At 68.1% G+C, this 15,783-nt stretch overlaps 10 protein-coding genes across 10 annotated transcripts; 5 read left to right on the top strand and 5 right to left on the bottom strand.

Annotated features, from left to right (window-relative positions):
• Positions 1 to 1,127: 1,127 nt before the first annotated feature.
• On the top strand, positions 1,128 to 1,537 carry MICPUN_72384 (predicted protein; the record flags this gene model as incomplete). Its single annotated transcript, XM_002506824.1, has 1 exon — positions 1,128 to 1,537. A coding segment is annotated over one exon (410 nt), but the record flags the coding sequence as incomplete, so codon positions are not given.
• A 214-nt stretch (positions 1,538 to 1,751) lies between these two features.
• Positions 1,752 to 2,006, bottom strand: CNX7 (molybdopterin synthase, small subunit CNX7; the record flags this gene model as incomplete). Its single annotated transcript, XM_002506672.1, has 1 exon — positions 1,752 to 2,006. The coding sequence occupies one exon, from the start codon at positions 2,004 to 2,006 to the stop codon at positions 1,752 to 1,754; it is 255 nt and encodes an 84-aa protein (XP_002506718.1).
• A 363-nt stretch (positions 2,007 to 2,369) lies between these two features.
• Positions 2,370 to 2,921, top strand: MICPUN_104587 (predicted protein; the record flags this gene model as incomplete). Its single annotated transcript, XM_002506823.1, has 1 exon — positions 2,370 to 2,921. One exon carries the CDS (start codon positions 2,370 to 2,372, stop codon positions 2,919 to 2,921), a length of 552 nt encoding a protein of 183 aa, XP_002506869.1.
• A 93-nt stretch (positions 2,922 to 3,014) lies between these two features.
• On the bottom strand, positions 3,015 to 4,127 carry MICPUN_64809 (predicted protein; the record flags this gene model as incomplete). Its single annotated transcript, XM_002506671.1, has 1 exon — positions 3,015 to 4,127. One exon carries the CDS (start codon positions 4,125 to 4,127, stop codon positions 3,015 to 3,017), a length of 1,113 nt encoding a protein of 370 aa, XP_002506717.1.
• Positions 4,128 to 4,708: 581 nt separating this feature from the next.
• Positions 4,709 to 6,169, top strand: MICPUN_89111 (predicted protein; the record flags this gene model as incomplete). Its single annotated transcript, XM_002506822.1, has 1 exon — positions 4,709 to 6,169. One exon carries the CDS (start codon positions 4,709 to 4,711, stop codon positions 6,167 to 6,169), a length of 1,461 nt encoding a protein of 486 aa, XP_002506868.1.
• A 155-nt stretch (positions 6,170 to 6,324) lies between these two features.
• Positions 6,325 to 7,431, bottom strand: MICPUN_64807 (predicted protein; the record flags this gene model as incomplete). The annotated part of the gene is made up of 1 exon (XM_002506670.1): positions 6,325 to 7,431. The coding sequence occupies one exon, from the start codon at positions 7,429 to 7,431 to the stop codon at positions 6,325 to 6,327; it is 1,107 nt and encodes a 368-aa protein (XP_002506716.1).
• A 55-nt stretch (positions 7,432 to 7,486) lies between these two features.
• Positions 7,487 to 11,160, top strand: MICPUN_104584 (predicted protein; the record flags this gene model as incomplete). Its single annotated transcript, XM_002506821.1, has 2 exons — positions 7,487 to 9,222; positions 10,743 to 11,160. 2 exons carry the CDS (start codon positions 7,487 to 7,489, stop codon positions 11,158 to 11,160), a joined length of 2,154 nt encoding a protein of 717 aa, XP_002506867.1.
• A 110-nt stretch (positions 11,161 to 11,270) lies between these two features.
• On the bottom strand, positions 11,271 to 11,642 carry MICPUN_88969 (predicted protein; the record flags this gene model as incomplete). Its single annotated transcript, XM_002506669.1, has 1 exon — positions 11,271 to 11,642. One exon carries the CDS (start codon positions 11,640 to 11,642, stop codon positions 11,271 to 11,273), a length of 372 nt encoding a protein of 123 aa, XP_002506715.1.
• A 290-nt stretch (positions 11,643 to 11,932) lies between these two features.
• On the top strand, positions 11,933 to 14,397 carry MICPUN_104583 (predicted protein; the record flags this gene model as incomplete). The annotated part of the gene is made up of 2 exons (XM_002506820.1): positions 11,933 to 11,935; positions 12,100 to 14,397. The coding sequence occupies 2 exons, from the start codon at positions 11,933 to 11,935 to the stop codon at positions 14,395 to 14,397; spliced, it is 2,301 nt and encodes a 766-aa protein (XP_002506866.1).
• A 63-nt stretch (positions 14,398 to 14,460) lies between these two features.
• Positions 14,461 to 15,480, bottom strand: MICPUN_64801 (predicted protein; the record flags this gene model as incomplete). The annotated part of the gene is made up of 1 exon (XM_002506668.1): positions 14,461 to 15,480. One exon carries the CDS (start codon positions 15,478 to 15,480, stop codon positions 14,461 to 14,463), a length of 1,020 nt encoding a protein of 339 aa, XP_002506714.1.
• Between the last annotated feature and the right edge of the window lie 303 nt (positions 15,481 to 15,783).

Below are 15,783 nucleotides of genomic sequence, written 5' to 3'. Positions count from 1 at the left end.
TTGGTTGGAAAGACGTGGCGCTTGCAAACTCGACGGCGGCGAGGCGCGCGGGCTCGGGGGCGACGGAGCCGACGCGGGAGTCGCCAAAGACGCGCGCGGATCTCGCCGCGACACCCGCGACGAACGCGCGTCGCGCGACGGTCGAACCCACGCCACGGGCGTCCGTCGGATCCCCCGCCCGCAACGAGCGCGTGCGCCGAGGCGGCTCCGGAGGGGGGCGACAACAACAAAAGGGCTGAAAAAGTTGGGGGGCCGGGGGGCGAACGCACCCTTCTTCGCGGCGCGGACGACCTGGACGCGGCGCACGGGGGCGACACGCGCGGGCGCGGCGGCGCGCACGGCGGAGCCGGCGACGCGGGCGCGGGCGGAGAGCACAACGGGGGTGGAGGTGATAGCGGACATTGTCGTGCCGAATGGCGGATTGGTCGTTTCGGCGTGCAGTCTTCAGGAGTCGGCGCGTTCATATTGCGGCGTCATTCCACGTTGGCGCCCGCCTTTTCGTATGAGCATTTCGGTGAGAACCGGTTTGAATCGTCCAGCCCAAAGGGTCAATAGACCGTGGGTCAGGGTGCCGTCCCGGTGAACTCGATTCCCGTACTCGATCGACTTTTTCGTCGAGGGCCTTTCGGAAGTTGGCTTCACGTGGTTCGCGCGGCTTCGACGCGCTTTCAAAGCTCGCGTCCGTTCCCGGCGGTCAGGTTGTTGGCACCGTGACAAAGATCCGCACGTTTCTGGTTTTTTTGAACCGGCGATGCCACAACCCATCCACGCAAGCCCGCTCGCTTTGAACGATGAGGGGCATCTCGGGCGTGGTTCGAGCGGCCGGCGGCAGGTTCCCCATCGGCGGTGGCCCCGGTAAGCGCGGCGCCACCCGGTTCACCGCCAGGTCCGGCTCCGGCTCCGTGTCGTTCTCATCCGCGTCGGCGCCGGGCTCCTCCTCCGCCGCGCCCGGCCAGGGACCGGTCATCCTCAAGGCGGCGGTGACCTGCGCGGGCCTCGGCATCGTCGGCGACGTCCTCGCGCAGACCATCACCAACAGGTCCCTCGCCAAGGCGACCGCGGCGACGGCGAAACCCGGCGGCAAGAAGGGCGCCGGCGCATCGTCCACCGCCCCGTCCACCCCATTGGACCTGGTCCGCACCGCCAGGCAGTGCGCGTACAACTTCGTCTTCTACGGCCCCGCGCAGCACTTCTGGTACGGCGCGCTCGCGGGTTTCTTCCCGACGAACGCCGCCGCCGGGCTCGCCGCCAACTTCCGCCCGTTCGCCGCCAAGGTGTTCCTCAACCAGGCGGTCCTCGGCCCAGTCGTCGTCACCACGTTCTTCGCGTGGACCTTCGCGCTGCAGGGTAAGATGTCGGAGTACCCGGAGAAGATTCGGCGAGACGCGCTGCCGACGCTCAAGCGGGGGTGGGCGTTCTGGGTGCCCGCGGCGTCGGTCAACTTCGCGGTGGTGCCCCTGCGGTTCCAGGTGCTGTACATGAGCTGCTGCTCGATCGTGTGGAACTACATCTTGAGCACGGCGGCGGGGAAAAATAACCAACCGGCGCCAGTCGCGGCGAAGAAGGGGAGGTGAGAAGAAAAGGTGGTCTTCACGCGAGTGCGGCGAGTTGGGACGTCGGGTGGTGTGAGTAGCTCGTGTTGTCGTCGTGTAAGAGGAATATTAGACGTGTTGCGCTCCGGTCGTCCCGTCCGTGTCCCCCGTCGTCGTCTTCTTCCATCCGGTGAGTAACATCACGTCGGTCCCGATCGATCAGCCTCCGCTGATGGGGGGGATGATGGCCACCTCGCACCCCTCGCTCAGCGCGGTGTTTCCCGTGGCATACTCTTGGTTCACCGCCAGCACGCACGACTCGAGCACCGACTGGAGCGACGGGTGCTTCGCGACGAGCGCGGCCCTCAGAGCGTCGGTGTCGGCGGCCGCCCCTTCAACCTCGAACGATTCCTCCGTCACGCCCCCCGTCGCCTCCCTCGCGCGCGCGAAGTACAACACCTGAACCCTTACCATCTCGATGTCCACGTCTGCCGCGACGCGCGCGCGATCGTCGTCCGCAAGACCGCGCGCCTCCGAGGTTTGCGCGGCAAGTGTTAGCCCGCCGGGCGAAAAAGGGTACCCATAAAAAGCGCTCTGGCGGTCGCTGGGACCAGTCACTGTTGTTCACGGAGAAGGATGACGTCGGCACGCGTCCCCTCGCCGGCGCGGGCGGGCCCATCGCGCACGCGGCACCGTCGACTGATCACACACGACGGCGCGAAGGGCGGCGCCGCGCGGAGACACGCGCCGGTCCTAGGATCCAAACGCGACGACGTCCGCACCGCGTCGTCGTCGTCGTCGTCGTCGTCGTCGTCGTGCCCACCCGACGTTCGCGCGATGCTCTCGGCGCGGTACGCGGACGCGGTGAGACGCGCGGCGGACGACCCGTTCGTCCCGTACGAGAACGCCAACGGCATCGTCAACCTGGCGGAGTGCTCCACGACGCTGACGAATCGCGGTGGGACGCCCGGCGGGGGGGGCTGGGACGACCCGCCCGAGGGCACCCCCGAGGAGCTGACGCGCGCCACCATCGCCGAGCTCGGCACGTTGTTCGGTCAGGGGGGCGTGGAGGCGAACGCGGTGACCGGGCCGGGGCTCGGCCCGGGGTTCGTGCGCCTGCGTCTGGCGCAGTTCCAGGACGACCCGTGCTCGTGGGATGCCGAGGCTGAGCTGTGGGAGAGCATGGTGGAGACGTACGGCGTGCTGCTGCGACCCGGCGCGATCGGATTCGACTGCATCGACGACGGGGACGCGTCACCACCGCCCGAGTCGGAACCCGGGATCTTCCTGGCGTGCGTCGCGGGGCGGAGCGAGGAGGCACTGCTGACGGGGATGGACAGGCTGCGAACACAGCTGTTGCAGCGGAAGTTCCTCCACGGGCGGTGGTGACGCGTCCATCTTCGACGGGGTTAGTTAAACTTTTAGTACTAAAAGTCCATCTTCGACTCGTCGCCCAGACTCTATCGTACCTTCGACGCTCGCTCACAGCACGAGCTGGTGCGACTCCTCCACGAACGTCGCCGCTCCGAACGTGAGCATCGCCATCGTCGTCTGCTCCCCCGTCACCGTCGGCCTGGTCCGCCGCCGGTGCGCGTGTATCTCGAACCTGTCGTCCAGAGCCCGAACCACCAACCGCTCCGCATCCGACGCATTCGACGCGTTCTCCCCAGCCGCGTTTAACGGCTCGCTCGGGTCCCACGTCCGCAGCCTGCACGGCAACACCGCGAGGGCGTCCGCGGGGAGCTGGAGCAGCGCGTTCATGAGCCAGTCCCACGGCCCGGTCACCCTCGGCACCGACGCCACGGCGACGAGCTCGGCGAGGTCCCCAGCCTTACCCCCCGCGCACACGTCGAGCGCCACGCTGTTCATTGTCACTCCTCCCCTCGCCGGGCTCCCTCCAGCCTCCTGCTTCGGCGGGGGCACGGTGCCGAAACGGGACCCCGTCGCGCTCCTGCGCGCGCCCCGCGTCGCGTCCGTCGTCAGCGGGCTCCTCACTGTCATCGGCGGGAGCGCGATGAACCCTTCTCCGAAAATGGACCCTTTGAACCGCGCATCGAAGTCCAGCCGGCACTCCCCGGTGGACGTGTCCAGGAAGCCCCGGAGCGATATCGGGACGATGTCGATCCGGATCCCGGGGGGCAAGGGAACGCCGAGCACGGTGGTTGTTCGGCCGCACACCGGCGGTCCCTCGAACGTCGACACGTCGAAGTCGAGGTGAAGCACGGGGCCTTTTTTATCCGTCACCACCCCGAGCGTGGTGGCGCCACTCGCGTCGTAGGCGAAGTCCGGCCAGAACGATACGCCGAGGGTCGGGCGCGTCGCGGGCATGGTCGTGAGCGCGACCCTCCATCCGGGACGCGCGTCGGACCCGGGAGGACGCGGGCCGGCGGAGCACGCGGGCGGCGCGCGTGTCGCCCGCGGAGACGACGATGACGACGACGACGATGCCTCTCGACGGTTTCGATGTGTCGGGAAGGGGAAGGGCGCGACGCGGGCGACTCCTCGGGGACCTCTTCGTCGGGTTCGCGCGTCCACACCGGCGATACCGACGCGCGGGACGGACCCGAAGGCCGCGGTGACGACCGTGACGCCCATGCCGGTCGCCTGTGAAGGGGCGCGCGCGCGCGATGGCGAGACGCCTCGTCAGCTGCCCGGGTTTCACGTAAGCGAGCGAATCCCGGACGATTGATTCGTCTGGCTGGTGGCTCACTTTGGTTGTCCGACCAATTCCTGGGTCCCAAACTGACCAGACGACCAAACACGCGCGCACGACTCCGGTCGTCGACTCTCCACCGCAGAGAGATCCCGCCTTTTTCTCCGCCGGCAGGAAACGCACCCGATCAGATCTGTCGCAACGCACGGACGTGCTACCCCAAACAGTTATGAGCAACATTCCAGCGCCCAGACAGGGCGGCGGCGGACGTGGCGGCGGCGGCGGCGGCGGCGGCGGACGCGGCGGAGAGGGCGGCGCCAAGAAGAGGTCCCGCGGCGGCAGGGGCGGAGGCGGATCTCGCGGCGGCCGAGGCAGGCAGGAGCAGCCGAACGGCGGCCAGTCCTTCCACGCGCCCAACCCGCAGAACGCCGCGCAGGCCCCCGGCCACCACGTCGTGCACGTGCAACAGTCCAACAGCGCGTCCACGGTCTCCTTCGCCTCCCTCGGCCTGTCCCAGCCCACCATGCGCGCGATCGACGAGGTGTTCGGGTACACGCACGCCACCGCGGTGCAGGACCAGACCTTGCCGCCCATCCTCAAGGGCCTCGACGTCCTCGCGCGCGCCAAGACGGGATCCGGCAAGACGATCGCCTTCCTCGTCCCGTCCATCGAGACGTTGCTTCGATCGCCCGCGGGCCGGGCGGGCGACGTCTCCGTGCTCGTCCTCTCCCCGACGAGAGAGCTCGCGTCGCAGATCCACGAGGAATCGCTCAAGCTGCTCAAGTTCCACGCGCTCAAGTCGCAGGTGGTGTTCGGCGGGACGAACATCAAGTCGGAGCGCTCGAGGATGAACTCGCAGCGGTGCGACTTCCTCGTCGCCACCCCCGGACGTCTCATCGACCACTTCGAGACGTCCGGGCTCCAGCCGAGGTGCCAAAACCTCAAGGTGCTGGTGCTCGACGAGGCGGACCAGCTGCTGGAGATGGGGTTCAAGCCCTCCATCGACAAGATCCTGGGGTTCATCCCGCGCCAACGCCAGACGCTGCTCTTCTCCGCCACGGTTCCCAACCAGGTGAAGCAGATCGCCGCCAACGCGCTTCGACCGGGGTACGCGTACGTGGACTGCGTCGGCGAGGAGGACTCCGCGACCAACACCCAGGTCACCCAGTGGCTCACGATGGCGCCCCTGGACGACCACCTCCCGCTGCTCGTGCAGCTGGTGAACATGCATCAGGCGCAAAACCCGGTGGAGCACAAGGTGATCTGCTTCTTCCCAACCGCCAGGGCGACGCAGCTCGCCGCGGAGCTCTTCCAGGCGCTTGGCAAGCCGGTGACGGAGATCCACTCGCGGAAGTCGCAGGGACACCGCACCAAGGCGGCGGACGCGTTTCGCGAGGCCAAGTGCGGGGTGATGATGTCATCCGACGTCTCCGCCCGCGGTTTGGACTACCCCGACGTCACCCTCGTCGTCCAGGTTGGTCTCCCGTCGAGCAGAGAGCAGTACATCCACAGGCTGGGTCGAACCGCGCGCGCCGGTAAGACGGGCGAGGGCCTCCTCTTGCTCGCCCCGCACGAGGAGTTCTTCACCAGACAACTCAAAGACCTTCCCATCACCCCCGCCCCCGCGAGCGTGGACCCGGACGTGCTGAACGCGGTGAACAACGCGTTGAGGAGGGTCGACGTCCGGACGAAGGAGCAGGCGTACGTGGCGTGGCTCGGCTTTTACAACTCATCCACCGGCAAGATGGGCTGGGACAAGAAGAGGCTCGTGGACGAGGGAAACCGGTACGCGCTGGAGGTGCTCCAGTGCCCGGGGCTGCCGGGTATCCTCAAGAAGACGGTGGGCATGATGGGGCTCAAGGGCGTTCCCGGGCTGAACCTCGTCTCCGAGCTGCCGGGCCAGGGCGGCGGCGGCAGGGGCGGCGGCGGCCGCGGCGGAGGCGGCGGGCGCTTCGGCGGCGGCGGGCGCGGGGGAAGGCGCTGAAGCGCGCGCGTCGCAGCTGAAGCGCGCGCGTCGCAGCTGAAGCGCGCGCGTGTCGAACCGTCGGCGTTGTGAGCTACGTGTTGTCCATTGTTTTCAATCCAAAAATAACCTCATTCGTTTTCCGCCTCGAAACCCTCCTTTCCCTCCCTCGTTCGTCACTTCAGGTCCTTCCCGAGCCTGAGCCTCTTGACCACGCACCCGGCCTCCTCGTCCCCGCACGTCATCTGCATCTTCTCCTGCACGTGCCACACCGTCCCGAGCTGCGCCCTCATCCCCGCCAACTCCACGGAGACCTCCCGCACCCGTACCAGCACCTCCCCCCATCGCGCCCCGTCGCACTGCGGCGTCGCGCGCAGCACCCGGCACAGCGACACGTGCATCACGTGCGTCGCCTGCCTCTGCGGCGCCCTGGGCCACCGCCGCCGGCACCTCGCCCTCAGCCCATCGACGGGCGATTCCCCACCCCCCGGGTGCCGCAACAGCGCGAGGAGCACGCCCGAAGACGCGATGACCACCCGGTCAACCTCCACCGCAATCGGCGTCGTTCCACCCACGAGCTGCGTCGCCTCCCTCACCTCGAACGCGAGGTCGTACGCGTCTCGCGGGGGCCTCGGATCGGTCGGGTGCCCGGTGTGAAACACCGTGGAGTGGTACGACCGCGGCGGGTTGCGGTGGACGATCCAGCCGGTGGGAAGGGCGTCGATGAAGCGCTCGCACGCGCGCGCGAGGGCGTCGCGCAGGTCGTCGCCGCCGTCGGGACCCTCGATGGCGGTGCACAGGAGCCTCACGCCGTTCGGAACGTCGTACGGAAGCGGCGCGGGGACCAGGGTTTGTTCGTGGATGGAGTACTTGGACGCGGCGTCGCGTAACGACGCCGGGTCCAGGCCGCCGCTCGCGCTCGCCTCGAGCTCATCGTACGCCCTGGCCCTGCCGACGTGGTCGGGCGTCTGAGCCGCGACGTGGGGTGGACGATCGTCGCGCGACGCGCGGGGTTCCTCCCCGGACGGCGGGGGCGACGGCGCGCCCCCGTCCTTCGACGGCGAGGGCGTCGTCCTCTTCGTGTCGTCCGATGAGACGGGGGCGGAACGGGCCCCGCGCGGGCTTCCGTCCGAGACGGGGACGGAGGGCGCCTCCGGCTCGGGCGCGAGCCTACGCCTGGGTGGGGACTTGAGGAGCGCGTCGCGCTCCTCCTCGACCCGCACGCCGAGCAGGTCGGACGGCATGTGGACGCTCCCGCGGAGTGAGGTTCTCAGAGTTGACATTTCACGGAGTAATAAACGAGCATCTTGGATATCGTCAGGCACAACTGGACGCGTCATGGCCACCGCGGTGACGTCGCCCCTCGCGACGTCGCTCGTTCGGCGGCGGCGGTCCGATCGTCGCCCGCGCATCACCCGGGCGCCTCCTCGCGCTGCCGGGGACAAGATCGGGGGCGACTACGGCCTCTTCACCGTCGACGAGGAGGTGAAACACGATGGCAACATCTACGTCATCCGCGAGAGCCTCGGCCAGGGAAGCTTCGGCACCACGTACAGGGCCACGACGAACGACGGCGACGACATCGCGCTGAAGGTGCTCAGCTTCCGGAACATGAAGAACTGGAAGGCGCTCGAGCTGTTCGAGCGGGAGGCCCGCACGCTGAAGGGCCTGAACCACCCGGCCATCCCCCAGTACGTCGACAACTTCGAGCTCGACACCGACGGCGATCGGTTCTTCTGCCTCGCGCAGCGCATCGCGCCGGGCAGGTCGCTCCAGTCCCTCGTGGACGGGGGTTGGAGACCCACGGAACCCGAGGTGGTCGCCATCGCCGAGCAGCTCCTGGAGGTCCTCGGATACCTCAGCTCGCTCCGACCGCCGGTGTGCCATCGCGACGTCAAGCCGGGAAACGTCCTCCTCGACGTGGAAACTGGTCGCGTGTCGCTGGTGGACTTTGGCGCAACCGCCGACGCCGCCGTGACCACCGCGATGGCCGCGGAGGGAACCACGGGCGGCGGGTACGCGCAGGGGGGATCCACCGTCGTCGGCACCTTTGGATACTGCGCGCCGGAGCTCTACATGGGCGCGGTGACGCCGCGGTCCGATCTCTACTCCGTCGGCGCCACCGCTCTCTTCCTGCTCTCGGGCAGGGCGCCGTCCACCATGCCGTCCACCAGGCTCAGGGTGGACTTCCGCGGCGTCGTACAGATCGAGAGCGCGAGGCTGGAGGCGACCGTGGCGAGGCTGCTGGAGCCGTCGCCGGAGGACAGGTTCGAGTCGCCCGGCGAGGCGGTCGACTTTTTACGAGGCGACGGAGTTTACGCAAACGCGAAAACGGGGGAAAGTGGAGAACGACGCAACCGAGGGGGTTCGAAGGGCGCGATGGGCGGGAGGATGTTCACCGACCGACGCGACCGAGCCCGAGACCGCGGCGGCGGCGACGACGGGTCCGGGCCGGGCGGGGAGATGGACTTTGACGAGACAGTCGCGGGCCTCTACGGGCCAATCGTCGACGGAGCCGGGATCGATTGGGGATCGACCGCGGCGGAGGCCGCCGCCGCTCGCGCCGTCAACGCCCCGTCCTCCCTCGCTCCGAGACGACGGATCCGACGACCGGCGGGGACGCGCGTGATCTGCGAGCGCACGGGCCGATCCAAACTGCTCCTGGTCGTGCCCCCGCGGGGCCTGACCCCGGGCGCCACGTACATAGCCGGGTTCGCGGTGGCTTGGAACTCGTTCGTGGCGTTTTGGACGGCGAGCGCGCTGGCGTCCGGGGGCGGGTTGATCTTCGCCGCGTTTTCCATCCCGTTCTGGCTCGCGGGCAAGGAGGTGGCGACGTCGGCGTTCGACGAGATCTTCGAGGCGTCCAGGCTGGAGATTGACGCTTTCAAGTTTGAGTTTACTCGGACGGCGACTGGGTTGGTGAGCGACGGTCGCGACGGCGACGTCCAGGACGTGAGCGGGTGTCGGATGGTCGTCGAGAGCGTGAACAACGGCGAGCCGTCGGTGTGCCTGGAGCTGGAGGTGGGCGCCGAGCCGGTGCGGTTCGGTCGGGGTTTGCAGCGGGTGGAGCTCGAGTACGTGTGCGGAGAGGTGAACTCGTTCTTGGACGACCTGAACGCGACGTCGCCGCTGGACTGACGCGGCTTTCGAGCGTGATGAGGGCGACGACGGGGCGGACGGGGGCGGCGAGAAGGAGGCGGCCGCGGTGTGATCGTCTCGCGAAACTGTATTCGTACTCAGGATACATGTCGATACAACTGTTGACTACTTGCGCTCGCGGTGCTGGGCGCACTCCTTGCACTTAGAGCGCTGACGACCGTGCTCGCAGATTTGAGACCCGCCGCACTCCTTACATGTAGAGCGTACACGACCGTGCTCGCAGATTGATGCACCACCGCACTCCTTGCAGTATTGGCGGTGACGACCGTGCTTGCAGATTCCAGACCCACCGCACTCCTTGCACTTAGAGCGCTCACGACCGTGCTCGCAGATTTGAGACCCACCGCACTCCTTGCACCTAGAGCGCCGACGACCGTGCTCGCAGACAGAGGCTCCACCGCACTCCTTGCACGTAGAGCGTATACGATCGTGCTCGCAGATTCCAGACCCACCGCACTCCTTGCACTTAGAGCGTACACGACCGTGCTCGCAGATTTGAGACCCACCGCACTCCTTGCACCTAGAGCGCTGACGACCGTGCTCGCAGACAGAGGCTCCACCGCACTCCTTGCACCTAGAGCGCTCGCGACCGTGCTCGCAGATTTGAGACCCACCGCACTCCTTGCACTTAGAGCGTACACGACCGTGCTCGCAGATTGAGCCCCCACCACACTCCTTGCACTCAGAGCGCCGACGACCGTGCTCGCAGACAGAGGCTCCACCGCACTCCTTGCACTGAGAGCGCTGACGATCGTGCTCGCAGATTTGAGACCCACCGCACTCCTTGCACTGAGAGCGCCACTTCCCGTGCGGACAAGCGCTGCACACCTTACACTGCGACCGATACTTCACCCCATGCTCGCATGGCCCCTTCGTGTGAGGGGCTCTCTTCCGCTTCACCCCCTGGTTCGCCCCATCCCCATCATCCGCCTCGACATTAGCCTCGACGTCATCCGCGCCCTCCATCTCGGCGATCCTCGCGAGCAGCTCGTCGAGGTCGGGCTCCCATACCGTCGTCATCTCCCACCCACCGGCCTCGCGCCCCACGAAGTGCTGACCCCGAATCTTGCCTACCTCATGAGCGAGGTGCGCGTATCGAGGCCAAATCATACCTAACCTCGTCGCTCCGAAGACAGGCGATGGGCGGCGAGGACAAGGATCGCGAGACCTCCGCGCGGAGGGACGACGACTCGGGCGACGGCGCCGGTGACGGCGAACACCGACGCGAGGGCCGCGAGAGGGGCCGACGGGACAGGAGTCCCCGAGGGAAACGGTCCCGATCGCGCTCCGGATCCCGAAAGTCCAAACGAAGGAAGCATCGCAGGAGCCGGAGCCGGAGCAGGAGCCGGAGCCGGAGCCGGAGCAGGAGCAGGAGCAGGCGGCGATCGGGGCGGAAACACCGACGGCGACACAAACGCCGCCGCCGCGGACGCAGCTCCAGCAGCTCGAGCGACACGAGCGACTCCGAGGATGTGGGATGGGAGCGCGAGTTCCTGGCCAAGGCGACGGAGAACGCGCTGAAGGCGCGGATGGGCACGGGTAACCCGGATCCCACGGCGCTGGCCGGCGGCATGCCCGGCGCGGCGGCGGGCCCCGGGGGTAACAAGAGCATAGGCAGGTTCTTCGACAACCAAGGGCGGTTCATCAACCCGGCGGGGGGGTTCAACCCTTCGGGGGCGCCGCGACGCATCCCGAAGGAACACGCGCAGTGGGGGGACTGGGAGTGCGAGGGATGCGGCGGGCACAACAGGCGGCACAGGCAGAGCTGCTTCACGTGCTTCGTGCCGAAACCCGCGGACGCCAAGCCGGCGGTGTACACAACCTCGGTCGGGGGCAGGGCGAGGAAGGCGTAAGTCTTAACAGCCTTGATTAACAGCCGAGTCGATGAGCTCGTCGTTCCTACCGTCTACTCGCGTGTCGCGACGACTAATGACAACTACCCCACGACGCTCGCCGCCTAATCTTACCCCTCCGTCCGCGGCAGTATCATCGCCGCCGCCACGGACCTCCCCTCCTGGACCAGTATGTTGTACGTCGCCACCGCGTTTGGCGTGTCCAGAACCTCCACCGCGGTTTCGCCATCCCTGAAAAACTCGGCCGTCTCCCTGGGAAGCGCCCCGATGCGCGCGCCGCAGCCGACGATGAGCAGGTCCGGCGGGGGCCTCAGCGCGTGCGCGGCGGTCAACGACGCCTGCGTGACCTCCGCGATGTCCTTTACCTTCCACAGCAGCGTCATGTCCTGGTAAAGGAACACGCTCCCCCGATGCTCCACGCCCCCCACCACGAACCCACGCTCGGTGTACGTGTCGATGACCGAGGACCCGCCCGCGCCCATCAGGTCGAAATCCTCCATGGGGTTGGACGAGTATCGCCTACCCGTCAGCACGGGCGACGCCCGACCGCGCCCTCGAAGCGCGAGCGCGCGAGCGCCTCCGAGGACGCGGGTCAGCGCGCTCATCCGCGAATGAACCTCGCGCCGGTTGTATTTCTCGGCCTCTTCACCGAAAACCACGACGCTCGAGTCGCTCGTTGGGGAAAGCAGCGTCGGCGGGGCGCGCACACCGGTTCGGCGCGGCGCGCGAGCCCAATCGACGCCGACCCGGGCCCAGGCCGCACGGACGGATCATGGTGCGTCCCCGGATCCCCGAACCCTGGTCCGCGGCGACCCCCGCGCGGCGCGCATCCCGCGCGCGTTCGCCCGTTTTCCCGTTATAGATTGTTTTCGTTCCTCCTCCCCGACGCCGCCGCGCTGACCGGGTCGACCCGCCGCTCCCCCGCGTTCGTGTCCCCAGGCCAAGAAGAAGAAGCTGAGCGCGGAGGAGAAGGCCGCCAAGGCTGCGGAGAAGGCGGCCAAGGAGGAGGAGAAACGACGCAAGGCTGAGGAGAGGGCCAGGCGCGAGGAGGAGGCTCGACTCGCGCGAGAAGCCGAGGATCGCGAGTTCGAACGCGAGGAGGCGGAGCGCGTCGCCGCGGAGGACGCGACGCTCGCGCCGACGCGCGAGGAGTCCGCGGGGTTCCACGCGCGCAGAGACGCCGCCCTGGCACGTAGATCGCTGAACGCCCGGGACGAGTACGAGTGGGAACGAACGGCGCGATGCGTGTCGACGCCCGATCCCAGGGACGGCCGCGCGTTTGACGAGTGGGTCCACGTCGTCGACGCGACGCCGCCGCTCCCTTTCGCGGACGCGTTCGAGCTCATGGAGACGTGCGAGTCGGTCGCGGGGGAGTGCGAGGCGTATCGCGCGTGGGCGGCGGAGGATGGCGACGACGATTTACGCGCGGCGCTGATTATACGAAAGCGGGTGGCGAGGCGGCTGGCGGAGACGGTCGCGGATAAGGCGACGGCGTCGTGCCTGGACCGCGCGAACGAGCACCAGGACGAAGAGACTGGGTATGTCGGTTACGTCGCCGATTTTAACGGGTTAGGCGAGTGGTGCGCGTTGTGGGCCAACCACGTGAAGAACCCCCGAAAGAAGACGATTGACTTTCCTGGGTCGGCGGGGGAGTTCGCCGCCGAGCTCCCAAAGCAGGTGCTCACCGCGGCGGTGGCGATGCGCGCACGACGTACCGCGGTGGACGCGCACTCGGAGCTGTGCGCCAACGAGCTGATGGCGGTGAGCGGCGCGGGGATTCTCTCGGTGGACCTTCTCTCGCTCCCGCCGCTGGCGACGACGAGGAAGGGCTGGACCGTCAAGCCGCGGTCGTCACTCACCGACGCGATCGAGCGCGTGCGCTATCCCATACCTCGGCCCGACGACGACGACGACGACGCTCGAGGGGCGGCCACGCCCGCAGTGCGCATCTCGCACGTCATACCGCCCACGCTCGCGCTGGTGGACCCGCGACCGAGGGTGGCGTGGTGGGACGAATCGAACCAAAAGTGGACCGAAGACGGCGTCTCCGACGTGAACGTCGATTACGATACCATGCGCCTCAGCTTCTCCACTACCGTCCTCGAGCGGTTCGCGGTGGTGCAGTCGAGGGTGGCGATGTTTCCGTACCGCTCGTGGCACGTTCGACCCGCACCGCCGGTTTCGAACGCGCGTGCGAGTAACGGGTCGGTGATCATCTCCGTCGAGACAAACTCGCCCGCGCTCGGCCAAACGCCGGTTGAGTTTGAGGTTGGCGACGGGTGGGCGCGGCTGGCGAACGCGGACGAGCTGCCCGCCCCGACGTTCGTCGCGCTGCGCGAGATGCGCGACGTGAAGCTCCCGCCCGAGGCGCTCCTCGCGGAGCTGTCGCGCCGCGGGGTGCACCTGACGCCCGAGGCTCGCGACGCGCCCTTTGTGGAAATAAGGTCGAACTCGGTCGCCGGCGGGGGCGGCGAGGGAAGCGGAACCGGGATCGCGACGAAGGACCCGGCGAACGAGCGCGTCGCGTGCGAGGACGTCGGGATCATCGCCCCGGGGTACTTCGTGCACTCGAGCCGGTGGTGCGCGCGCGAGCCGTTCGGGGTTGGGGATTTGGTAGTCAGGGTTGCGGAGGTTCGCGATCCATACCTGGTGGATGCCGTCGACGTGCACAAGATTTTCGCCAACGAGCACGACCCGCGCGAGTGGCGACCCGACCGGTACGACTGGGGCATGAGGACGCTGCTGCGGAACGAGCGCGGGTGCACGTTCGTCGACGTCAAGGACTCGTACGTCTCGCTGGACGATTCGCTCGAGGTGATCGTGAGGGACGGTCGAGGCGAACGCGTCGGCGCGTCGGCGGTTCGCGCGCGCCGCGAGGGTCGAGACGAAGCGCTCCCGGCGCCGGTGTATTACCCGGATGCGAGGTCCACGCTCCGCGGGGATAGCGGCAGGGGCGGGCGGGAACGGATGGACGACGCCGCCGCGACGGCGACGGCGACGACCGCGGAGACGCTTCGGCTGCTGAGGGTGTTTTCGTTCACTCGCGAGCGCGAACCGGAACCGGAACCGGAACCCGAGCCCGAGCCGGAGCTGGAGCCGCAGCTGGAGCCGGTACCCGAGCCCGAGCTCGACGAGGATGGAAACCCCGTCGAGAAACCCGCGGACGAGGACGGCGACGTCGACCCGGACGCAGATGCTGCCGAGGAACGAGCCCCGCCGCCCGAGCCGAACCCGTGATAATCGACCAACCGGCGACGCGAAGGACCTCGTTTGAAGATTTTAAAAAACCACTTTAAAAAGTCAGGGTCCGTCCAGAGCCGCGTCCTCCTTCCGCCTCCTCTCGTCCGCGGCGCTCTTCCGCCGCTTCCCCTCCCTCGCGTCCCCGTCCCCGTCGCCCCCGCCCCCGTCCCCGGCCCCCGCACGCCCCGACGCCGCCAGCGCCCGGTGCCACGCGCGAAGTTTTTTATCAACCCCGCGAACCGCGTCCTCGTCCGGTTCGCCGCCCCGCGTCGCGAGCGCCGCCGCCACCTCGTCGAGCTCCGCCGCGAGGTCCACCCCGCGCGACGTCCCTTCCATTTTGTCGGACATTTTGTCGGACAGGTCGCCCGATCCAAGGCGGTCGAGCAGCGCGTTCACCGCGGCGGCGTCCGTGTCCGACTCGGCGGCGGCGGCTCTCAAAGCGGCGAGCGCGAGGACGCCCGGCGGGAAGGTGAGGGGCGCGTCCGTGAGCATGATGGCGTCGCACACGGCGCGCGCGCGCGGGGCGAGGCCGTCGGAGGGTTTGGGATCGATCATCTCTCGCGCCAGGGCGTCGACGGCTCTGTACGGGGAGTAGGTGACGAGCTGGAACTCGAGGCCCGCGAGGATGGAGAGCTCCGCGGCGAGCACCTTGTTGTGGTCCTCCTGCATGCCCTTGCCGATCTCCTCGGCGCTGACGTAGTTCTCCTCCACCTTGCACGCGACGTATATGGAGGTGAGCATGGTGACCTTCAGGCTGTGCGATCGGTCGAGCGGGGACGTCCGCGTGAGGAATCGCTTGAAGAGCGCCACCGCGGTGGCCCGCACCTTCGTCGGGAGCGAGAAGGCCTGGCACACCTTCTGGATCTTGACCTCGTAGTACCGCCGGAGGAGGGCTTCCTCGTCCGGGGTGGGCGGATCGATCGTCGGGGCCTCCCCGAACGGGGCGCCGCCGACCCTCGCCGCGCGCGCCTCGTTCGCGGCGTCGATCGCCCTCGCGCGAGCCTCGGAGCGACGGCGCGCGATCTCGTCAGCGGACAGGGTCCAGTGACGCCTCTGCGTGGAGGAGGGATAACACGACATGGCCTCGCCGGCGTCGCCTCCGTGGAAAGGGCCGACGGGATCGGCGGAGTGACACGAGCGGCGCCGGGTCGCTGTGTTGAGGCTGCGATCGTTCCAGTGGCAGAGCACGCGAAACTTTCGGGCTCTCGGGCAGTTGGCCTCCTTGTTTCAAAATTATTTCCATCAGGAGTGCACTGGAGGCGAGTGCCGCAGGCGCATGAGGCCACGTCGCAAAGTCGATAACATCGCCGCGGGCGCGGTTAAGAGACGCGCGTCGAAGGAAAAAAAATGCATTGCTGTTTGATTACACGCGGACTAGTAGCT

Source organism: Micromonas commoda, chromosome 16, assembly GCF_000090985.2.
Source record: "Micromonas commoda chromosome 16, complete sequence".
Taxonomy (NCBI): domain Eukaryota; kingdom Viridiplantae; phylum Chlorophyta; class Mamiellophyceae; order Mamiellales; family Mamiellaceae; genus Micromonas; species Micromonas commoda.
This window is presented reverse-complemented; position numbering and strand designations above follow the sequence as displayed.